This window comes from Podarcis vaucheri, assembly GCF_965113315.1.
Source record: "Podarcis vaucheri genome assembly, chromosome: 3".
Classification (NCBI taxonomy): domain Eukaryota; kingdom Metazoa; phylum Chordata; class Lepidosauria; order Squamata; family Lacertidae; genus Podarcis; species Podarcis vaucheri.
This window is the reverse complement of record NC_138761.1, coordinates 17727090-17752407: the sequence shown is the minus strand read 5'-3', so window position 1 is coordinate 17752407 and position 25318 is coordinate 17727090. Positions and strand designations below refer to the sequence as shown.

The window sequence follows — 25318 nt, the reverse complement described above, 5'->3', positions numbered from 1 at the left end:
CCTGCATTAGTTATTTTTCTGCTAGTATGTGCAGCTGCTGTTTGAATTAATGTCATTTTGTTTCTCTTTCAAAGTGAATCTGCATGCCGGTTCTATAGTCAACAAATGAAGGGAAAGCAGCTAGCAATCAAGAAAATGAACGAGATCCAGAAGAACATTGATGGTTGGGAGGGTAAAGATATAGGACAGTGCTGCAATGAATTTATAATGGAGGGGACTCTCACACGTGTGGGTGCCAAGCATGAAAGACATATATTTCTCTTTGATGGTTTAATGATTTGTTGTAAATCAAATCATGGCCAGCCAAGATTGCCTGGTGCTAGCAATGCAGAATATCGTCTGAAAGAAAAGTTTCTCATGCGGAAGGTACAGATCAATGATAAAGATGACACTAATGAGTACAAACATGCCTTTGAAATAATTTTGAAAGATGAGAACAGTGTTATATTTGCTGCAAAATCGGCAGAAGAGAAAAACAACTGGATGGCAGCCTTGATCTCTTTACAGTATAGAAGCACCCTGGAGAGAATGTTAGATGTAACAATGCTACAAGAAGAGAAGGAGGAACAGATGAGATTTCCAAGTCCTGAGCTTTATAGGTTTGCAGAACCTGATTCTGAAGAGAATATTGTTTTTGAAGAAAACATGCAGCCCAAATCTGGAATTCCTATTATCAAGGCAGGCACTGTTGTCAAACTCATTGAGAGACTTACATACCATATGTATGCTGGTAAGGAATTTTTCCAGGTCTTTAAAATATCTGAATTTATGTTTGAATGAATTTTAGTTTATTAGTATCTTCTATCTTCCATACACCCAGAGAATCAAGGTGGTATAGGTTTCTGATAAAAGTGGCAGCTTGTAAAAAAACCTTTTAGTGGTATTCTTGAGTTGAGTGACTATGCCTCTAGTTACACCTGTCCAGTAGCTCGGATGCTGGATCATTTATCTCTGAGATAAAGAACAAAAAGACTTTAGCATACATCCAGTTGATAAGCATTAATATCCTGTTAACATTAACAAACCTACAGAGAAATAGAGCCGTTCTTTAGGAAACAGACTCAATTGAAATGTCATGTCAGTTGTGCTAGTATACATGCAGAAGCATAAACAGATAGTACAGACTAATTTATTACATCTATAAACTTCAGCAGCTGCCCAACAGAAGAGAGGGTATTTATGTGTAACAATGTGGTATTGTAACATTGTTTTGTAATAGTGCTAATATGAATATATAAGACCATATCAATTTATATATTTAAAATATACAGGAATATGCTTATCTTAAATCACTTGAATCAGGTGGTCTCAAATAAATTGAAAATATTACCTATAATTTGTTCAAATTGTAATATAGCAGTTAAGTATTGAATCAAGGACCTTGGAATGCAAACGTCTAGACTTATTTAAGGTACCCTCATATGCAATTGGTTCACCTCCTATTTTATGTGCTTTGCTTACAGTATATTAATGGGGGGAAATCTTAATTATTTAAACTTGTCCACATATCCTAAAGGCCCTTTCCACTTTACAAAATAGTTGAGAAGCACCTTTGGCCCTGAATGTTGTGTTAAAGCATGATGCATTTGATAGTGGTGGGCGTATGCTCATCTGACTTAGGACGTTTTTCCCCATGCTAGCTTTTAATATTTCATTTCAGAGAGGAAGGTTAAATCTATGGAAATTGTATTCGGGAGGACTTTTATGTAGAATTCTCTCCTCTCCTTTTTCTGGCTAATGGGTGCAGAATATAGTTACAGGAATAGCACTTGCCATGCAGTATTCGTAATATGCCACAGTTGTATAAAGGGCTGTGTGTATTTCATACTAAAAGGAATTCGGAACCCCAATCCAAATTCTGCTTTAATTAAAAGAATAGTTTTAGGTCATGTATAAATTGTGCAAAATCTGTATTTTAGCATAGATATGCATATTTTTGTGATTTTGCTAGTTATGGGACTGATAAACATGCTTAAGCTATTCCTTGTGCACCTACTGAAAAACTTATTCATCCACTACTCTGGCTTCTGAAGCTTTTGCAAGGTTTATCAAGTACTAACAGGGCCAGATATTAGCTTTTAAAAAATGAAAAAGCAAGATGCTGAATTCTGCATCCACTGCTACAGAAATGCAGCATGCACACAGTCCCATTGAGTTCCTAGAAAAATGTACATACCTTTTCCAGTTCTTTTTCATGAGAACAGTAAACAAAAACTGCTGTGCATGAATATGCTAATATATTTGGATAGTTTCCCTTCCTTGTTTTTTGAGTTGCAGAGTTCTAAATCTTGAATCAATACCTCTTTTCACCTCTTCTAACTGAACAAACACATTCTCTTCAAATTGCTTAAATTAGTTATTAAAAGATCTAAATTCCATCACTAATGATTCCTTAAAATCATCAGTAGTGTATGTGCTTCCATATCAACTGTTTCTTTTTTCTAGCTGTTTCTATCGGCTATTCTAACAGATAAAGTCACTACTTTTGAGAAAAATAATATTCTTATACATAGGTTAGGGGATCTTGGCATTAAACGCTGAAATTCATTCTTACCAAATCAGCATGATAAATAAACTCATTATCTTTTCAACAGACCATAGTAAAGCTTTTCAGTGGTGTCCTCCCATTTGTAGGATGCTCTCACCAGTAGAATCAGCTGGTGCTGACATTGATATATTTTCAGCAGCAGGCAAAGGCATTGCTCTTCTAAGCATTTGAATGCTAATTCCTTGCTCTGTTTGTACTTTAACTGGGTAAGTCTTTGATTGAGCTTTTGTTGAGGAGAGGAGCTATTTGTTTTATGATTTTATGTTTTAACCACTTTTAGTGGTGTTCTGGTTTTAAAATAAACACGTATTTTGTATTATTGGAATTCTATTTTTGTTAATCACTTTGAGATTCCTTGTCGAAAGCAACTAATAGATTGAATAAAAAATAAACAGTTGCATCCCAATGCTGTCCATGGGCAAGCAGAATGGAATTCAGCTCCTGCAACAAGACTTTCTCTCTTCCCCATTTCAGCCTCTGTATATCCTCAAAACCTGCTCTGGCGGGTTGGAGGACCCCCGCATTGCAGATTTTGGAGGCACACAGGGAACTGCAGGTTGGAGGAGAAGTCCTGTTGTGTCAGCTGAAGTCCTTTTGCACAAGGTTGGGTTCTGCAAAATCATAATGGGGGAAGGTGGGTGGGTTTGCATTAGCTCACCTGTTATAGAAGCTATGGCCCTCTCAATTCTACCCCATATACAGGGATGTTTTTTGTTGGTAACTGTTGGTAACTAGTTTGTGTAAATGAATGGGAAGTTGGAATCGGGACCATTAGCTCCTTGTGGTGCAAAAGTGGCCAGGTTGAGCAAATGGCATTTAAATTCAGTATGGGTTATTTGACAGAACTTTTACATCTTCCCAAAGCCTTTGGTTTTTTTGGCCTCTGTTCACAGTTCTGTGTGTGGTAAAAGTTCATTTCCATTTCCTGATTTGGCCCTTCCAGTTTTGAAAGAGCTTGCAACTTTTTTCTCTTGGAGGGTTGTGCTGTTCTATTTATAGTGCTTTGATACGTTGAATGCTTGTGCGTCAGCATAGTGTCCATTTCCTTTCTTAACGCATTCAGGAATGGTTATTTATGATTTTTTTAGATGTTGTTGTTCTTTTAGCTTTTTAAAATGCCTGTTTGAGGAGAGATTTATCACATAGACAGACATCCTGACTTAACTGTGTGTGTGTATTTTTAACCAACTACTTGGCTCTATGAAGTCATTGCAGGAAAAGAATTTAGTAGGAAAATTGAACTTGCTGTAAAGTAACATCAAACAAAGTGATAGAAAGGTATGAGTTTTATAACTAAATGTGCATACTGAATAGTGTATGTAAATACATTGTTCTAATGTTGGGACAGAAGTTACAGTAGCTGTCCCTTAGCCCTGATCAAGAATGGGCCTTGGGTTGATGCCCTCCTTCCATTAAAGTCTACTTCTGTGCTCCAGGTCAAATTAACCCCAAGTGATTCTGGTGCATGCACAGTGAACCCCATGATTAAGGGTGAGAGGAATTCATGTCTGAGAGGTTGAGGGCTATGGGAAAGGAGTGCACGAGGTTTATTCTCTCCTTGTAGGTTGGAGGAAATTCAGTACGGGGAAGGTCCCATCTCTGGGATTGGGTAGGCAGGACCTCTCCCCAAATCCCAAACTGTTTTCCATTCTTGGTCAGGGAAGGCTTTTACAAAGCTCACCCAAAGAGCTGGAGGTCACCTTCCACCCTGCACCTCATTCTTTCTCACCAAGTGCATCAAGGAAGATGTGAAGACACACCAATTAGGGTAACTGCATTCAAGTCGTTTCATGTGCTGTGCGCTAGGCCTTGACTTTCTCTTGCTGCAGTCTGAAGGAACCATGATGGTTAAGTTCAACCCTTCAAGAGTCTCGAACCACTATAGATGTGGTAGCAGTGGACACTTTAAAATATTCAACTTTGATCCTTGTCTTCTAATTTGGAAACAACAGAGCTAAAAACAGTGTAAGCTTGCCAGGGAGGAAGAGAAGATTTCTGGTTCAGGAGAGTTGTCTCTTGGTAAAATTGTAAAGAAGCAGGAGCCTTTTTGTAGTTATTAATACTGTATTTTTGTTGTTGTAAAAGGTACTGGATATTTCAGTGGGTTGTGCTATGGGTTTAAATCATACTTTTAGTTATACTGCTATATGATTACATTTGGCCTTTGGCAAAACAATAAAGATTTGTGTTTGTCCCTAGCTAAATCTTCAGTCAGAGTAGCTTTAACCAAATGGTTTTTCTCAGAGCCATTTAGGTCCTGTACAGCAGATGTGCTTATTCTGGTATTTACTGCTGCTTGACATCCTTAAGTTAAACGCGCTTCTGTGCATAAGAAAGGAAGGGGAAAACTCTTTCCTGATAGACTTTTCTTCTGGTAGATAGTACATTCTGACCACCCATCAGATGATGTGTTTTCGTGTTTGAGTGTGGTTTGCATTGTTATTTGATTCTCTCACATGTGTAGTTTCCTAGCTTGGAGCTTCCTTTACGATCTAGGGACACATTTAACACCCCAGTTAGTAGCAGCTAGCAGGGTGGCCCAGCCTGGGGGGTGCTACTCACCTAGCTTCCCAATGCCACACTCACTGCTGACTACCGAGAGAGGGAGGGACAAGGCAGCAGGAATCCTTGTGTGGTGCGGGCACAGTGGCAAAGCCAGTCCAATGCCCCCATCAAGCTCCTTACTGTCTTGTCCCTCTCTCAGTAACCGGCAATGACATTCAGTGTTATTAGGTGAGATGTGCAACATGACCCTGCTTCCCCACTGGCTACTACTCCCTTCAGTAAAATACAGTTGGCTCCGCAGTCCCAGAAGCAAGATCTTGCTTTACCTAAGTACCTTTTTGCCTACAAAGAGAGCAGAAATCCATCTAGAATGAATGCCCTTTCCCCATTCCCTCAGCCGTGATTAAGTGACATCTCTTACATCTGCATCAGACTCCAGGGTTTGAGGCTTCTGAAGTTAAGAGTTCTTCACTACCTGTCTAAACAATTTAAAACAATATAGTGAAATATTTATTTTGTCTGTCCTAGATCCCAACTTTGTTCGAACATTTCTTACAACATATAGATCTTTTTGCAAGCCTCAGGAATTACTGAGTCTGCTGATAGAACGGTAAGAGGACTTTTCTGAAATACTGTGTTGTAATTTTGGTTCCCTTCTTCTGAGATGAGTTTTTAAATAACACTTTTATCCTATGGAAAGGGGGGTGCGTGTGTGCGTGCATATGCCTATTCCCTCTTCCCCCTAAGCATACCCTGGCTATTGTCCAATACCTCCAGAATAGAAGTTAAGGGAGACTAAAATTTGCCGCCTCTCCCTTCCTCTAATAGAGCAGTCCCATCAGTGGAACTCTGTCCGTGGGAAACCTGAAGCCAACCCATTTTTCTTTACAGATTTACATTTAAGAAAAACCCAAATGCAAATTTAATGGGAAACAATTTCTTTCCAATTTAGTGTGAATCTTCAATTCCACATTCTGTGCTTTACATGCATACCTAAATAAATGAAGTTACACCACATGACAGCTTTAATGTGTGTGAAATTAAACACATTTAATTTGAGGTACAGTGGTACCTCAGGTTAAGAACTTAATTCGTTCTGGAGGTCCATTCTTAACCTGAGGTACCACTTTAGCCAGTGAAGCCTCCCACTGCCACCACGCCTCCGGAGCATGATTTCTGTTCTCATCCTGAAGCAAGGTTCTTAACCCGAGGTACTATTTCTGGGTTAGCAGAATCTGTAACCTGAAGCGTCTGTAACCCAAGGTACCACTGTACAGGCAACTTCCCATTCACATGTGCTCTATTTGCATGTAACTGTGCACATGGGGTGCCAGGAACCCAAAAGTGGATCCAGAAATGGGGATCACCCTGGAGAGTCCTCCTAGCTCATGGGGAGACTCTCCCCAGAGCCTCCCCACCTAACATCAAATCAGCTGAGCAAACCCTGCAGCCCCCTAACTCACGTGAGCTGGAAGGGCAGCAGGTCTTGTTGACTGCCTCAGCTGATGTGCGAGGAAGAAGCTTCCCTGCGGGTCAGCTGTGCAGACCCCACTGCCCCTTCCGGCTTATGCCTGAGCAACAGTGGGGCTTGTTGAGTGACTCACTCCTCCAGGGTACTCCTGATATACACAGTTTTGGTTATACGCAGGGAGGTCCAGACTGTAACCCCCACATAAATTGAGGGTTGTCTGCATTTAATGTGTAAAATACAAGTGCTATTCAGTTATGTCATACTAAGTAGTCAGGTGCCTGTGTTGGCATCCATCTGTCTCAAGAGACAATGGAGTGCACCTCCAGGGCTGAAGTCAAACCACAGATGCCTGCATCTTTGCAAACTGAATTTATTTAATCTCAGATTGGTACCACTGTAGTATATTTCCTATTCAATCACACTTAAGGGTATATTATACCTGTGTCAGTTGAAAAGCTTGAAATTTTATAGGAGTTGTGGCCCATCCCTTTCCTGCCTTAATGGAACTTTCCTAAATAGAATGTAAGAATGTTAGTCCTATTCCTTATTGTTTATTGCAAATGTTAAATACCTGTTTAGTAACCTACTTTTTACATTACCATTCCACATTAGATTTGAAATTCCAGAACCTGAACCAACGGAAGCAGACCGCATAGCTATGGAGAATGGAGATCAACCTCTTAGCGCAGAGCTAAAAAGATTTAGGAAGGAATATATACAACCTGTACAGCTGCGGTAAGTAATCTTAAGTGTGTAAACTGCATCTTGCTTAGATTTAGATCCCAGGTTTTAAAATCAGTGGGTGGGATACAAAGGACTGTACAGTGTTCTGTGCATATACCAGAGCTTTTCAACCTTCCCACCACTGTACTTTCAAAAAGCCACTTCTGATCCAGAGTTCCACACGACTGATCTTTATTTGAAATGTATGCCTCAAAGTTTGTGTGATTTCTTAATGAACTGTGCTACATTTATTAATGTAGTTATAATATGCCTTATCTGAAAATATTTCAGAAATGGCATTTCATCTACCTTGTGTTTCGCTTGATAGTATTGTTGCTTATATATTTTCTTCATTACAGATCTTAATTCAGTGATACCATGCCTTTTCCAGAACATTATATCCCCTAATATTGTGTATCGTATTCAGTATTGTTTATTCACCATTTTAATTCCACTAGATGATGCATCAGCCATTACAATCTAGAGGGGAGATAGAATTCATCCTTGAGAGACATACTTTTTAACGTATTTAAGTGCACAGTAAATGTTAATTGGTAGTAGAACTTGAGGATGACCATAGACATAAACTGTGGATCAACTTGACCTTTTGTTCTGGCTAGGTTTGCTACCACTGCGCACATTCACTTATTACCCAGCTACCAGAGCTTGGACAGGAGATTGGGGGAACTCAGTGTTCTAGTCCTCCGTTTCGAGGCCCAGCAAATCAGACAGGAGTTTTGGCATGGATCCTGACAGCTCTATAGCACTTCTTCAGGGAGTCAGGACAGTATATACAGTGGTGCCTCGCAAGACGAAAAGAATCCGTTCTGTGATTCTCTTCGTCTAGCGGTTTCTTCGTCTTGCGAAGGAAGCCCATTGACGGATTAGCGCTATTAGCGGCTTTTAGCAGCTTATCTGCTGATCGGATCAGCTGATAAGCAGCTTAGTGGCTTAGAAAAATGGGGGAAAGGGGAAAAAAACCAGCAGGAACTTGCAAGACATTGTCATCTTGCGAAGCAAGCCCATAGGAAATTCGTTTTGCGAAGCACCTCCAAAACGGAAAACCCTTTCGTCTAGCGAGTTTTCCGTCTTGCGAGGCATTCGTCTTGTGGGGCACCACTGTATGCTGTAAAATGAAACCAGCTCTACAGCTCTATTTGTCAAAAAATATATCATATAAACCTTGTCCGACAATATTGTATAACCTCTGTTAATATGTTGTAGAGTTCTAAATGTATGCCGGCACTGGGTGGAGCATCACTTCTATGATTTTGAGAGAGATGTAGATCTACTGCAACGGTTGGAAGAATTCATTGGCACTGTCAGAGGTATTTGATTTGATTGTTGCAAAGATCTAGCATGATCTGCTTCTTTTTCTTTTGTACCTATTTTATTAAAGTGTGATGTTTCAGTTTGCCAGTTGGACTTTACAGGGCAAAGGTCACTAATGGGCACCCTGAGCCAGGAGATCCAAGAGTCATTCAGGCTGAGCATGTGCCAGCAAGACTGATCTCAAAGTCACACTGATTTTAGGACTAAAAAAATAATTTCCCTCTAGTTTTTGTTCAAGACTATGGTAGCAACTGGAATGAAGATTTCCAGGTGCAGAAAGGGTAGGATGGTTGTCTGGGCTATTCTGGACAGTTAGATGCTTGGCTGTAGGTGGGTATCTTTTGGTATTGATTGGAACTTAACAGCTCAGGGGTATCTCTAAGCTACTGACAAATACTGTTGTGATTGAAATAGGATATGAAGGATATTTGGCTTTAGCAGTTCCAAAAGTTTCCAGGCCACTGTACAGAGGGCCAGGACACACGCTTTCCCTGTCAATAGAATTGTTGTTGAAAGTGACCCTGGGGGTTATCTAGTCCAGTCTCCTGCAATGTAGGAATCTCAACTAAAGTATCCATGATAGATGGCCATCCCATCCAACATCTGCTTAAAATCCTCCAATGAAGGAGAGTCCACCACCTCCTGAGGGAGTCCATTCCACTGTCCAACAGCTTTTACTCTCAGAAAGCTTTCTAATGTTTACTAAGAATCCCCTTTCTTGTAACTGTGAGCCATTAGTTTGTGTCCTACCCTCCAGAGCAGGAGAAAACACCCTTGCTCCATCTTCCTTGTAACCGCCCTTCAGATATTTGAAGATAGCTATCTTGTCTTCTCTCAGTCTCTTCTGGCTAGAACCAAGGTGATAGTGTGTGGGGATTGGGGACAAGCTGGTACTCTCTGGTAGCGACATACAACACTTAGGAAATACATTACCACAAGACATGATGATCGCTAGTTTAGCTAGGTTTAAGCAAAAGGATTAGGCATTTTAAAATGTGGTCTCTGTCTGGGGCCTCATGTTCAGAAACAGTATATTATAGGCCTTATCACTAAATGCTGGGAACAAAGGGGATGACTGTCTGCATCGTGCCTTATTTGTGAGTTTCCTGGTTGCATCTGGCTGTTGGTGCTAGACCAGATGGCTCTGGTTTCGTTTTCTGAATTTCTCACATTGTCTTCCACTGTTCTCCCATTAGGTAAACTGGCAATTTCATTATTGGAATGTTTCTAGCTACTAGGTAACTTTGTTATTATTCAAATGCTAGAATGTATTTTTCTTTTACTTCTCAGGTAAAGCTATGAAGAAATGGGTTGAATCAATTACAAAGATAATCCATAGGAAAAAGCAAGCACAAGCAATTGGGCCAAGTCACAATATTACTTTTGAAAGCTCACCACCTCCAATTGAGTGGCATATTAGCAAGCCAGGACACATTGAAACATTTGACCTGCTTACGTTGCATCCAATAGAAATTGCTCGACAGCTCACGTTACTTGAATCTGAACTTTACAGGTAGCTCTGAAAACAATATTATTCTCTTCTACATCATAATATTCAAGCAATGTAGTGTTCGGTCCTGGTCATTTCTGCATTCAGTTCTTACTAGCAAAGCTATTCATACTGCATTTAGGGAACAATGTTCCAAATTGTGACTCTAGTATATATTAATGCGAATTTGATATAGGTAGTAAAGTGATAATTTATTTTCATATGTTGGCATTTTGGAGCTCACTGTTAAAAAACGTATTATGAAAGCAAGATTTGTAAGCTGTAAGCTATAAGCTTCCAGAACCTCATCCACAGATATAGTATTTAACTGGAGATGGAGAGAATTGGTTGTTAAAAGTAGATGGTAGAACAATGACATTCTACAATGCAAAAAAAAAAAAAAATTGCAGTCAATTTTTTTTTTCTGATTTCAGAATTATTGGTTATTTGTGTTAATCTAGATTTGTGTTAATCTAGTAGTAGTTTAACTGACCATAAAATGATAGCCTTTTCTCTGTAATTTATATTTGTTGTCAATTTGTAGAGCTGTGCAACCATCAGAGCTGGTTGGAAGTGTATGGACAAAAGAAGATAAGGAAATCAATTCTCCTAACCTGCTCAAGATGATACGACATACCACAAATCTTACTTTGTGGTTTGAAAAGTAAGTTGCTCGAGTGCTTTGACTAAGATCTTCTAAATATTGATATTAACATCCAGGTCCATACAGAGTCTGAGACCCGAGATAGGAGTCTCGTTAGAATGACCAAAAAAAACCAGCCAAAGGCATTAGGTAAGCCTTTGTTTGGATGGAGGGGTGGTTGTAGCCTCTGCCTTATTAAGGGTATCTTGTTAAAGGGATCTGGGGGTGTGGATTCTGTCTGATGCCCGGATGTGGGGTTGGACCATGCAACAACCCCAACGGGAATCCCTCAGGGTGCCCCTATTTGATGTAAGTCATCGGGCTCCCCATATTGGTGGTTTACCCTTAGTTTGACTGCCTGCAGGTGGGCGGGAGTCGAGATACAGTCTGGCTTCACCCAATGCCTAATCCAACTGCGCACGTTTGTAAACAATAAACCAAATCCATTTGTCTGTGTATTTATTATCCACTAGGGAACTGTGGATCACGGGGCCTTGGCATGCAACATCATTCCTGAGCTGCAACTTGGCAAAATATTGGAGCTTCATAGAAGGAAATAATTATAGCAAGAACAATAATTCCTAAACTTCTCAGTTGTTTGAATTGAAAGACAGTATATTCTTTGAATTATGCACTGGTTTTAGACTTGAGTTAGTAATCCTCAAATTGGGCTTTGAGAAATTAAATAATTAAAGGCTTGTCTGAGTTTAGTGGAGCTGCTGATAGAGGAACCTGTCTATTGCATGTCTGATGATTCACTTCTCTAATCTTAATAAAAAAATTCCTTCCAGTAGCACCTTAAAGACCAACTAAGTTAGTTCTTGGTATGAGCTTTCGTGTGCATGCACACTTCTTCAGATACCGGTTGATGGACTTCCATTTCATGCGGCTCAATGTGGTGCCTTCCATGGTTCCAGTTGCAGATAGGTAGCCGTGTTGGTCTGCCATAGTCAAAATAAAAAAAATTCCTTCCAGTAGCACCTTAAAGACCAACTAAGTTAGTTCTTGGTATGAGCTTTCGTGTGCACATGCACTTAGTGCACTTAGTTGATCTTTAAGGTGCTACTGGAAGGAATTTTTTTATTTTGACTATGGCAGACCAACACGGCTACCTATCTGCTTCTCTAATTTTGCTGCCTTGGCTCCCTCTCAGGGCCATTAATTTGGCTGTATCTCTCCACCAGGCATGATAAGATCATTCAGTCATTCCTGTTTATCAGGTAGTAGAATTCCCTCCATAGGAGCGGATGGTCCATTGCAGCTCTGTATGAGTTTTACTTCTCCAGACTGTTTCATTCCTATCAGGTGTGTGCCCTGATCATGCAGAAACAAGAGGTGGCCTCTTCTGAAGGCAGACTTTTACTTTCCTACTGGTGTGCAAGTTTAACGTATAGTGTTTTCCCATTTGGATTCAGAAAAGAATTTGGCTTCAGTAATTATACCAGCTGCTTGGAAACCCCTGCATTAAGTCACACTTGTCAAAATAAAATTATATTAAATTGGTGCTTTTTAACATTCTTGTACTGATAAGTACATCTTTTTGTACATTTAGATGCATCATAGAAACAGAAAACCTAGAGGAAAGAGTAATTGTAGTATGCCGTATAATTGAGATCTTGCAAGTTTTCCAAGAACTAAACAATTTTAATGGTGTTCTTGAAGTTGTCAGTGCTATGAACTCTGCACCTATTTACAGACTGGATCATACCTTTGAGGTAAGTCACATGTATATCTAGAAACTGTAATTGTTTTAACTGTTGCTGAATAAAGTATCATTGAAAAAAACAAAAACATTTAAACCAAAACCACTTTTTTCTTTCTCATCAGTCTTCAGCATGTGCACTGGGTAGGCTGTTGGACACATTTTTTCTTTACATAGAGATAATTTTAGGGTTACATTAAACACTTACAAAATGCAGTGCAAATGTTTGTTTTGTCCCATGTACAAGGGTAAGAAGCCACTGTGACATCTTGTTTATTTTGCCAAAAGTTCCTTTGTGCATCATGTTCCCATTTGCAGACTGCATATATTCCCTAGACTGAGATTATCTCCATGGTGGAAAAGCATCATGTTAAGAAGTAGTGTCTCTTCTCTCCACAAGAAAGTGGGGCTGAAGCTGAGCAATTGAAAACTAGAGCAAAAAATCAAGGGCACTTCCCAGTGCCACACATAATATAACCCATTTTTTTTATATGAAAAGCTTCTTTGATATGTAAGGGGTGAGTGAACCCTCCAAGTGAATCTACATATTTTGACTGGCCCTTAATTTGAGATCACTGATAACATGTGGTTTGTAGTTGTCCATGTCTCAGCTTTCTTTGTGCATCTTCAGCAAATCCCAAGCCGCCAGAAAAAGATTTTTGAAGAAGCTCATGAACTGAGTGAAGACCATCATAAGAAATACTTGGCAAAACTCAGGTCTATTAATCCTCCATGTGTGCCTTTCTTTGGTAAGTAAGATTTATTCTTGAAGAATATAAAATCCCAAATGTTGATAAGCCACAGAACTATTAAGAAGCCATTTCTTAAATATATTAGTGGAGCTTGCTATATTGTTTGGAATAGCCAGGCATTTCAAAGAATCAGTATTTCAACTTCAAAAGCTTTACCCCCTGTTCAATATCAAATCCACAATTTCACTACATTTTAGTTGGAACCCTTGACCTGATTTTTCAGCTATCTTCATGTGTTAGGTACTAATACAAATTAGTATTTAACGCATTTAGAAACACTAAGCATTTGTGAAGTGTACTTAGTGGTTCTAGCTTAACCAGGGAAATATCAAGGGATGGAGATCAGATAAAGTGCTCTAATTTACTCTGTGCTTTTTTTTAGTGCTGTGCTATACTCTGCTTGATAAAGATACTTTCTGACTGTGCTTTGACAATAGGCTGATTCAGATGCAAGGATCTCTGTCTAATAAACCATCTAAAAAGAGCAAACATTGTGCCTTTGTGCCTTCTCCTTTCCTCTTTCCTTTTCCCTTCTCCAGTAGTGGTGAGAAAATACTAAATCTAGAACACCTAACTATAGAATACTAGATCTGCTATGTAAATAAGCCAGGGAGGCTCGCCCGATGCATTTGTTACATATTTTTAGATGTCAGACAAGCCTTATTCCAAGTCTTTGGCTAATTAAACAATCCATGGCCTTTTAAATGGGCAGGGGGTATAATTGTTTTGGTTTGTTATTATGGTATATGTTTTCTGTTTTTATATTGTAAACTACCCCTATGATTTTTGGGTGAAGGTCAGTATAGAAATTTTAATATTAATGATAATAATAATCCATAAAGTTTCTCACTCACATTTTTTACCAAACTATTTTGTGAGCGTTCCTATTTATAAGATTAAAAGGATCAGGTTTTAGAAAATAGCTGCCTAGTTGCATGGAGGTAATTTATATGCTCTGCAGGCAGCCAGGAAAGTGGTTGTTTACAAACCTGTACTGTATTATTTATTTACATAATGACATTAGTACACATTATGCTTTGGATTGCAAGAACACATAGCCCTGCCCCAAGGAGCTTATAATCTGAAATTTGACACACCAAATGGAAGGTAGTAAAAAGGAATGTATTACTGTTTCAGTTGCATACACGTAGCCTTGGTAATAGGGCATGGGGATTATGGGGTGGTACCAAAGGCTTCATGGAAATTGTGGGTTTTGAAGAAGAAGGAAAATAGGTAACATCACAGATGGTCTACAAGTCAGTGAAGGGTGATGGAGCTGGAGGAGTGAAAATCATGGATAGATACAAAAAAAGATATAAGAATGGAGAGAGAAGGAACTTGGAGGCCTTTAAGGTAAGGGGAAAGAAGGGAAGTAGGGTCACTCCATTGGCTCTACTGTGAGACCTCCAGTCTTTCAGCCTTACTAGCAGCAGCCATTTTATTGGGCTGCAGAGTAGAGAGAGAGAAGGGAAGCAGGGCCATTTCATCCTCCTTTCCCTGAATAGTTGAAACCCCAGCTGGTTGTTCTAAGAACACGGTAACCTGTCCTGGTACCTGCTTCACCCGCTCCATCCCCTCCTCCCTTTTCATTCTGTGTTAGGTCTGTTGCATTGTAAGCCTTGCGGGGTATGGATAGACTGTCTTTTAAAAATTATTATTGAGTGAGAGCCTTTCAGATGAAGAGCTGGTAGAATGGCAGGCCAAAAAAAAATGAGGATGAGATTCAAAGAGGGTGGGTGGGTGCATGCCATGAGTCTGGAAGCTAGTAAGAAAAAGAAAAGTTGAGGAAAGGGTTAGGGGGCACTGTGGAATTTTGAAGAAGGATGTGGAGGTGGGTAGAGAGGCAGGTGACTAATAATAATAATAATAATAATAATAACAATAATAATAATAATAATAATAATAATAATAATAATAATAATTAATAATTTATTATTTGTACCCCGCCCATCTGGCTGGGTTTCCCCAGCCACTCTGGGCGGCTTCCACAAAGTCCAAAAATACACTAAAGATGTCACACATTAAAAACTTCCCTGAACAGGGCTGCCTTAAGATGTCTTCTGAATGTCAGGTAGTTGTTTATCTCTTTGACATCTGATGGGAGGGCGTTCCACAGGGCGGGCGCCACTACCAAGAAGGCCCTCTGCCTGGTTCCTTGTAGTTTTGCTTCTCGCAATGAGGGAACCGCCAGAAGGCCCTCGGTGCTGGACCTCAGCGTCCGGGCAGAACAATGGGGGTGAAGACGCTCCTTCATGTACAAAAGGTGTAGCTTGCCATTAGAGTGGCTTGGTCACAAACAGGCGTAAGTGGGCAGTGCCAAGGTTAGTTAACCATGTGTTGAGATGAAGCCCAAACTTTGTTTCACCCCAGGTAAGTAGCAGCAGCAAGGCCAGCAGGCACATTTGCTTGGAGGAGAGGAGATCAGGAATCCCTTTGTTGGATCTTCAGAAAAAAATTAAGTGCATAATTCAACCTCCCCAAAGCCTTTGTAGCTCTAACCTTAATTCTAGTTTTCCATTGAAAAGCCATAACCATTTTATAGCTGCAATTTTTTTTTGGACATTAATTGTAGGAATTTATTTAACAAACATCTTGAAAACGGAAGAAGGCAATCCTGAATTTCTCAAACGACATGGGAAAGAACTTATCAATTTCAGTAAGCGGAGGAAGGTGGCTGAAATAACAGGGGAGATCCAACAGTACCAAAACCAGCCATACTGCCTAAGAGGAGAAGCTGATATCAGGGTAAGTAGGTTTTTTTGCTCATCCAGGTTCAGCTTCCTTTTAGTGGCCATGAGGAAATGCTTATACTGTAGGTTGAAGCTCCTTTGCTGACCAGGGTATTGTTCTGATTTTATTACGCCTGAATTTATTTTCAGCCCTTAGACTGACTCCCAGCTCTACAGTCCTTTTATTTCTCAATTATCAACTTCTAGAGCATGTCCTCATCAAATAAGAGTTGATTTTAATCTGGTTTTGCTGTTCAACAGATCTGTCGATTCTGTGTTAATCTTTCTGAATGTTTTGGGTTTCAGAAATTTTTTGAAAATCTGAATCCAATGGGAAATAGCATGGAAAAAGAGTTTGCAGATTATCTGTTCAACAAGTCTCTAGAAATAGAGCCACGTAACGTCAAGCCACCCCCAAGATTTGTGAGTATTTAGATTTATCAGTTAATGTATGTTATAAAATACAGTTGGAGTGGCACAAGCTTTTTAATAGGAAAAAGTAAGTAATTTTACAGTAAAAAATATCAGTGTTCTTCATATAAACAGTGTTTTTGGTTTTCTGTGCAGCCCAAAAAGTACACCTATTCTCTCAAATCTCCGGGTGTTCGTCCATCAAACCCAAGACCAGGCACCATGAGACACCCTACACCTCTGCAACAGGAGCCAAGAAAAATCAGTTACAGTCGTGTCCCTGAGAGTGAAACAGAAAGTGCTGCTTCTGCACCAAACTCTCCAAGAACACCTCTCACCCCACCTCCACCATCGTCCACTTCCAGCACCACAGATGTTTGCAGTGTCTTTGACTCTGATCCCTCCACCCCTTTTCATTCAAGTAGGTGCTCTAGCAAGGATTGGGCTATTCTTCTCCTTTTTAAGTTGTTTGGCCTGTGTCGCATGTGGGCATGTTTTCTGATACTGCTGTTATGTGCCAAACCACAGGAACTTGTTTGGTTGATGCTTGTATTTTGAAAACAGTTTTCTTAAATTTGATTGAATCCAAACCATGATTGAAAAGCGAAGACTGAGATGTACTGTTTTAAGTGAATGCCTTGTTTGCTGTTTGTACAGGGTGAGTCCTTTAAAAGAGGCCCCGTGGATACGGAGTACACATGTTGCACGAGACGTCTTTTAAAAGACTCACCCTGTACATGGCAGGATGCTAGTAACAGTGGCAATTATTTTATTTTCTTAATTCATTTTGTTTCTTTCCTGGCCTTTATCAATCCATGGTCCAAGGGCATGTTAATGTGCTAGTGTTCATGAATGGGAACACTAGCACACTTCGCCTGTTCTGGAGACACCTCTGGAGGGTAAGGGAGACGAGACAGCACAGGTGAAGTGTGCTAGTGTTCCCATTCATGAACACTAGCACAGTTAAAACATAAGATACAACACCAAGAATACCACAGCCATTGGCAGCTCTTTGGCTTAAGCTGCTTTGTTTTGTTTGTGAAAAGAAATCCTGATTCCTCAGGAACTTAGCAGGAGGAGGCTTATAGATAAGAGGCATACATTTTATATGCTGTATTGTACTTGTGTGTTTAGAATTTACTGTTAAAGTACTAGAAAAGTAGAAAAATTCAAATGAGATGGATAATAGAATTTTTCATACACTTTCAGGGTCAGCTTCTGTGTCTTCCATAAGTTTTCCAAAAAGCTCAGATGAAATTACCGTTCCCCCTCCTATTCCTCCCCGGAGACGTCCAGAATCTGCTCCTGCTGAATCTTCTCCTTCAAAGGTAATTTCACCGCATTTCTCTCTGCAGGAACAGTAAGATGAAAATACAGTGAAGAGGGAGAGCCTGCTGTCACTGCCACCCCCACAACCTTTAAAGACAAAAGACTACTAGTGTGTGCCTCCCCACAGAGGAAAGGGTTTATTCCGCCTTTTAAAATAAATGGAGCTTCAGATTTACAACCTAGTTTCATTTAATTCTTATACAAGGTGACAGCAAAAGTTAACATTCACTGGGGGGGACGGGACATTCTGGGTTTTTTATGCTCCACCTATAATCTATAATGATAAATGAGTTTGACTTATTTTAATGTAAAGGCACAGCATGAATGGGCTATTTAAAGCTGCTTCAGTGTTTCCATACCCACTCCTACCTCCCAGAGCTCCTGGAGCTCTGGTTCCTGCAGTTTCAGTTTTAAGTGGCTGTTTGAAAAAGGTAGGGATCCTGCTGCCATACTCACAACTAGCAGCTTTAAGAAAGTTAAAAAAAGAAGACCCAATAAGGTATGCGCCTTCAAAAACAATGGGAGAACTAGTTTGGGTCCCATCCAAATGGATAACCTTTTTTTTAAGAGGAAGGGAGGGGGAACAATAACAACTTTAGTAAAAAATAAAATTTCTGGTTGCCACTGGTAACCCTATTTGTTCCTGTGCTTATACATTTTTGCACCTGGGAACACCTTTAGTGCAACTCTTTGTCTTTATCCATTAAAGGGCTCCCATCTCCTGTGCTGGATCTCCTACCTATCCAGCCCGATTCTGTTTCCTCTTCCCATCTTTTGCTTCTGGAAGAGATGTGGGCAATAGAGAAGAGTCTGACAACCCTCTCCTATTTCCTCCTCCCCCCTCACACACACACCTTCTCTATGTGGGCATCCAGCTTTTGTCCTCTGTTGGAATCTTGTTGTAGGAGCACTCCTAGAAGTAAGATGAAATGAAAGCCTTTAGACCAGAGGTAGCTAAACCTTTCTGGCCAGAAGGCCACATCCATCCTCTAGGGGCCACATGCTAGCAGTGCAGCTGGCCATCCCACACACTCTTGTGCATACTCTCACAGGCAGGTAGGCAGGCACCTAGCCCCTCCTCTTCCATGCCGATCAGCTGAGGACTAGGTGTCATTGCCCCCGTTGCTCAAATGATCATTCCAGAGACAAATTTGAAGGGATGGGCAGTTGTCTCCTCCATCACAGCACTGCGCTTTGCACACCCAACTTTTTCTTTTTGCTGCTGCTACCAAAATTGGTGGGTTATTTTGGGTAGTAGATTATGTCCACAACCCAAGGATTGGCCATTCCTGCTTTGGGCTTTCTCTAATCCTTTGAAGATAATTCATATTAGACGTGCTGTGTGGGTTCTTTCTACTCCGAAAGAGAACAACCTGTATTGGGTAACTCTCTCAACTCACCTCTGCAGGTGGAATTAGTCCAAAGTGTCTTCGCCCTCTTTTGCAAGGTACCGTCTTGGCATATTTGTTCCCCAGTGCAACATTGAGGTCTTTGAATTATGTCCTAACAAATCTTTATATTTCAGATTTCTTCTGCACATCTGGACAGCCCACCAGCAATCCCTCCTCGGCAGCCGACATCAAAAATCTATTCACCGAGATACTCGGTGCCAGACAGGACCTCCATCTCTGACCCCCCAGAAAGCCCACCTGTATTGCCACCTCGAGAACCTGTACGAACTCCTGATGTTTTCTCTAGTTCACCTCTCCATCTCCAGCCACCACCCTTAGGCAGAAAAAGTGAACTGGGCAACACTTTCTTTCCCAACAGTCCGTCTCCATTTACTCCGCCTCCCCCCCAGACGCCTTCTCCTCACGTTGTCCGGAGGCATTTGCCATCACCTCCTTTGATACCCCAAGATACGGACCTCCATTCTGTTGCTGGGCCCCCTGTTCCTCCTCGGCAAAGCACTTCTCAACATATCCCAAAGCTTCCTCCAAAAACTTACAAAAGGGAGCCCACGCATCCATTGATGCATCGTGATGGACCCCCTTTGCTGGAGAACGCCCACTCCACCTGAATTCTCCCTTGTGCTCGAGAGAGAATGCTTTCCCTGGTGCCATGTCTGTTGCTGGCAATAGATGCACTGGGTACCTTGTGGGCACCAAGGAGTTGAGCTGTGTTGCTCCTAACACTAAAGACTCTACGTTTGATATTTGGTGTACAAAAAGAAGAAAGAATCTTAATAACAGGCCCCTTATCGTGAATAAACTGTTGCTGTTTGTTAGTATAGTATGCAGGGCCCTGTTCTAAAGTCAGTGGACACCTGAATGTACCCGAAATCAGATTTGCAGATCTCTTTGGGCCAATAAGCAGACATTGTGCTTTGTGTAACGTCCTGTGAGGGATAAAATGCATAGTCCTGTATTCATCTGTCCACCATGATGTAAGTTCTTGGAGTAAAAATATTATGCACTTTTTTAAAAAAAGAATCTCAAACAGGGAACTTGATAGTCTTCTTAATTTTCTTTTGTTTTATTCCCTGCTTTCAAATCATGAACTGGACTGTGAGGAAGATCTGTGGTACTGAACTGAACCAACATAGAGCTAAGACATAGCACCGTACTGCAGTCCTGTTTACAAACTGTTACTAGTAATACATGGGTACCTAGGCTTCACCAAAGAGGTACTTTCCTCCTCCTTTATGAATATTATGGTGCCAGTTCAAAAAGATTTTTTTTGCCAGTAAACAGAATGCCTAACTTTTAACCGCCTTTAAACAAATGAGATTTAAGTCTTATATGAATGACACCAATGATGCAAACTGCAAAACAATGCTATTGTCAGAGTTGAATCTGTTTCTCCATTTAGAAGACTGTTAAATCTAGACTAGGTTAGGTCTTCATTTTAAGGTTTACTGATAACCCACTTAATGGCTGGTAGTTCAACATCTTTGAGACTATGCCATGAAAATGCAAAAGATGATCCGCTGGCCATATTCCCTAGTTATCACCATGTTTTAACTAGCAGTAGGTAGATGAATAATCAGCACCCATAGAATTGCCTTGTAGTTGCATAAATAAATCATATGTATATAGTGAATGTTGCATAAATATACTTGCAAATTGTTTTTAATTTAATTGAAATAAAGATACAGATATTTTGTCTGGCTGACATATATTAAATTATTGCATTTCTAAATGTACATTTCAGTTTAAAGCACTGAGGAGGAGACACATGCTGTGGTACACACCTCTCTTTCTTGCTCATTGTTTTAGTCTGTAAAGAAAAAAATTAGAAGAAATCCAAGGTTTGGCATGTGAAATAAATGTGTGTTAGGGGTGATTTGGAAGTGAACATCTGTGTGCTTAACATGGATCTCAAGCATATAATACAGTTCAGAATTCCAAACTTTGTTTAACTTCTTAAACCTTGAAACTGATCTTGACCGTGTCAGAAATGTTTGAAAGAAAATAATCTACATGAATATTTTGCCTTGGATTATCCATAGACCTGTGAATTGCGCTTCTGATTCTTGTACTGTGATAGTAATGCATGCCACTTATTGAAGATATTTTAATCCTTTCTACTACACTAGGACTTGTGAATGGTGCAGTATTGTATCCTTAGTTGCTAAGACTCTTATAGGATGTTTTCTCCTTGGCAAAACCAAAATACATTTCGGTAATCTAGAAAGCCATGTCACTGGAACAGTGATGGTAGAGGACCGTATCACCATGAAAGCCTACTGTTCTAAGACACTTCTACAGCATTATGTAGTGTGGTCTTTGCATTTCAGGAAAATGTTCATTTAACCTGCATTAAATGGATCCTTCTTAACATGTACGATATGCAGAAACAAAAGGGCATTCTGAGATAAAAAAAATGTATAATGCTAGCCTATGACAAGTGTTAAGTTGAGCCCAGCTGAGGGTTAGAGATACTTTAAAATGACTGAACTTGCTAAGGGAAAGTTGAGAAAATGCTCCCTACTTAAATACATTTTTTTTCTTGTAACACTAAAGGTAGTGGTAAAGCTCCTGTCCATAAGAACTTTAAAATACTGCAGATGCCTACAGAGTGAAAGTTCCCTAATCAATCCACTCCAGAAAAAAGTGGGAGCGGGATTATAGTTTGATAAATCCATTTAGCATTTGCAAGCAGCAACGTTTTGTACAGATCTGTCTTATTCTTGTTTTGAGTGGGAAAATGATGTTCACTTAATATTTCCAGCAGCCCCGTAGTTGCTAAGATTATCATGCTTGATACAACCCAGATACTTTGATAATTAAGCAGTATACAAACAGTTTAAATAAATAAAATACTTAATGCAAGATGAATTGGCTTAAGCCATTTAAGAGAAACGAAGTCATTTGTTCCATTGAGGCTGTCTGTCAGCTTCATGGTCTCTTATGGTAGCTGAAGTAAAATATTTAGGTCAGCAGAACTTATAAAAAGTGCAAATTTTAAATCTGTGTGTGCAAAATTTCCCCAAATCCCCTGAAGCGGGTGTTGTACATGTGCAAAGTGTGTGTAGTTCTTCAGGCCTCTTGTTTAACATAATCAACTTTCATTGTGTTAAATGTGCTGTGTTTTTAAGCACTGAAAATGTTTGTTTTGATTAGAATTACTTTGTGCTCACTCAAAACATCCGTTATGCAGTTCATAGAATCATAGAGTTTTAGAGTTGGAAGGGACCCTAAGGGTCATCTAAACCAACCCCCTGCAATGCCCAATGTGGGGCTCAAACCCACGAACCCTGACATTAAGAGTCTCATGCTTTTACCAACTGAGCTATCCCACCTTTTGATGTTTTACAAGAAGGGGCAAGCTTTTTCAGAAGTAAACTTCACTGCATTTTTCAATATCCATCCCAATGAGTTGCTAGCACATTCCCCATAAAAAACTACTTTGTATAATTTTAGTACCTCAATCAAGACTTTGGAAAGTCACAAAGCAGGAAAGGAAATAAACTTTTTTGGGTCAAATATTTGTGTATGCAGACTTCTGACTTACATAGAACTCTTCACCAGACAATCTAAAACACTATTTTTCATTATCTGTTTGTATTGGAGTATAAACCCCATAGAAATGACGTTACATAACTGAACATCAGGAAGAATGGAGAGGTATCCAAGTACTGGTTATATAGAACCAAGTGGTTGACATACAGTTCACCCAGACTTGGAAATAAAAACTTGTTCCTCTAGCAAATTGGCTATTAGAAGTTGATAGTAAACTGCCTTTTCACTCTCTGGAAGTAATGTGCCAACTGCAGTATAATAAATAAAGTGAGAGGGAAATCTTGAGAGTCTGTAAGCAGGAAGTTGATGCCCATGTTTTGACCAGAGTGGGATTTTTTTTCATTTTGTCGTGTCTTGCTGCTGCTTGCTGTCATATACACATGCGCCTGTAAGTTGCTCAAACTCATGGGTTGGTTGGTTGGTTGGTTGGTTGGTTTTTCCATTTTAAACTCTACCCTAGAATTTGAGTAGGTTTGCAAATAAGTCGTGTCTGCTACATTTAAAATTGAGATCCAAATCGGCATGCACATACCTGTGCTTTTTTAACCATCACCCCTCATACCACTGTAGGCGCTCCCTCCATTCCCTGAAAAGCCACTCTGTAGGGTGAGATGCAGAATTAGCACCTGTGCAGGGGTGCCTGGAGAATTTTTGGGTGTCTGTTTTTTAAAAGAATAATAAGAAGAGGGAAGTAGTCTCCTAAGAAATTCAAGAAAGCATTCTTTTGTTCCACCATGACTCCAAATAAAAATTGGCCTCACTGCTATGACAATGGTAGGTGGCACTTAGAGACTACTGAAGGTTAGTAGTGTTCAGTGTAGATGGAGCTGCTTGGGGTGGTTTTGATTGGAGCTGGATAAGTTCCTGAATGGTTTTTGTTGGAACGTGTCAGCTTGTCTGAATGTTTTCTCGTCATTGTGTCTTGCCTGCTTGCTGTTCAGTGTACAAAAAAAATGCACAAATTAAATCCTTGCTATTCCCTACATTTTTGGTGGTTGAAAGGGAGGGGCTTGCTGTAATATAAAACCGGTTTTTAATTAACAGTGGGGGAGGGGAGAAATAAACAAGGCAACCTCTTTGGATTTTTTCTCTCTGGTGCAAGAGGTAACTCACACACAGCTGCTGTAAATTGTGCTCTTAAACTGATCAGTGATCACTTTCCATACTTATTGAAGAGCTAAATAATTTTTCTCTGCTAATGAAAAGTAAATGCAGGCCTATTGCTGATGAAAGGTATTAAGCCAAAAGCACTTGGGTTTTTTGGGATGAATTTTCATGCCTTTGCCATTAATTTTGTTACTTTAAAACAAAAAACCTTAAAGTGCATATTTTTTTCTGTCAACTGTGAGCAAATTCCCCTTTTGCCTTTAACAGCAAAACAGTGCATTAAGCAGTCAGTTGCTTCAGAATTGCACATCGAGACCTTTGTAAAACAGTAATGTACCCAGGCGGAAGGGGGGGGGACTTGTGCCAGATGTGTATGCAACTTTCAGTAGCTGCCAAATGTGCCTTTTAAAAAAATGTGGGTTCTTTTTTTCTGAAACACGGTAGATTCTCTTATTGGTCGCATTTCTTATTTGGCCAATTTAGAAACCAAACTTTCTGTTTCTTTGTGTACAGGTTTGTGTTTTTGATGAATTCTAATAATTTGTATATTTAAAACGTATTGCCTTTTGTTTAATGGCATGGATACTTTGCTAAAATGGTTGAGAAGCTATGGCAGTCCAATCCAGCTGCATTAAGGTTGAAGTGGTGATATCCTAAACTGGCAAATCATATGGGCCTATGTGTGTACCTAATCATGTCTGTAGGTCAGCTTTGTATGCTATGTCTGCAATGGTATTCAGATTGCATTTAAAGTGAAAATTAATAGTGGCTGTTACTTTTTGGCATTCAAGAGATTTGTTCATAAAAAATAAATAAAAATGCCTTACATATCCTATAAGTGTTTATCCTTGTATATGTAAAAACCTAGGTCTGTGAGCCTGCTGCATTATTTTAATTTTGTTCCGTGTAGTGTTGTCCTATAAAGATCACCCACAGTTAAGAGTATCTGGGTACCACGCAAAAGTGCAGATGCACTCCTAACACAGGAAGCAAATAAATTTACCACTGCAGAATAATTACGTAGGATGAGCTAAAGTTATACCATGCTATGCAAGTCTTGACAGTGTGGTTGCATTCTTCAGTAGTCTCGCTCCATCTGACCTCCAACTTGTTGCTAAACTGAGTATTTTGCTACGTTGCTGTTGCAGTAATCTTTAATACTTAAACAATTGAGGTTAGATAGGCCTGCAGGAAGAATGGATTTTCCTGGACATTTAAGCAATTTCTGCCCGGACACTGTTTTGAACTGCCAAATTCCGGCAATGTCCGGGAAATTCCGGATGTATGGCAATTCTGGTACCGGTATTCATCTGAAATACTTGAATACTTAACAGTGTCTGCATATGGAGATTCCTCCCACCACCACCCCAGTTATGATTTAGTCTCTTGTAGGCAACACAGCAGAAAAAAAATACTTGCAGTTGTTTTTAATAATAGTGGAAGGATAATCCTTTGTACATCCAGTCTCCTGAAATGGCCTGTTTGGTGTTGGATGTGTAAGAAAATACACCTTAGGAATAGCCGTTTTCAAATATCTAAAGGGTTGTCACATGGATGATGGAGCAAGCTTGTTTTCTCCTGCTCCAAAAGGTGAGACCTGAACTAATGGGTTC

At 39.9% G+C, this 25318-nt stretch overlaps 1 protein-coding gene across 1 annotated transcript in view; it reads left to right on the top strand.

The window, feature by feature from the left end:
- Window positions 1-20759, top strand: part of SOS1 (SOS Ras/Rac guanine nucleotide exchange factor 1) — a 40868-nt gene extending 20109 nt beyond the window's left edge. The window contains exons 10-22 of the mRNA XM_082217305.1: window positions 75-730; window positions 5582-5663; window positions 7137-7259; window positions 8472-8575; window positions 9870-10092; window positions 10613-10732; window positions 12264-12426; window positions 13045-13162; window positions 15738-15910; window positions 16201-16317; window positions 16462-16726; window positions 17515-17633; window positions 19160-20759. Coding sequence (XP_082073431.1) covers window positions 75-730; window positions 5582-5663; window positions 7137-7259; window positions 8472-8575; window positions 9870-10092; window positions 10613-10732; window positions 12264-12426; window positions 13045-13162; window positions 15738-15910; window positions 16201-16317; window positions 16462-16726; window positions 17515-17633; window positions 19160-19654 — 2758 coding nt within the window. The 3' untranslated portion in view covers window positions 19655-20759. The remainder of the gene's footprint in view (window positions 1-74; window positions 731-5581; window positions 5664-7136; window positions 7260-8471; window positions 8576-9869; window positions 10093-10612; window positions 10733-12263; window positions 12427-13044; window positions 13163-15737; window positions 15911-16200; window positions 16318-16461; window positions 16727-17514; window positions 17634-19159) is intronic.
- The last annotated feature ends 4559 nt before the right edge of the window (window positions 20760-25318 follow it).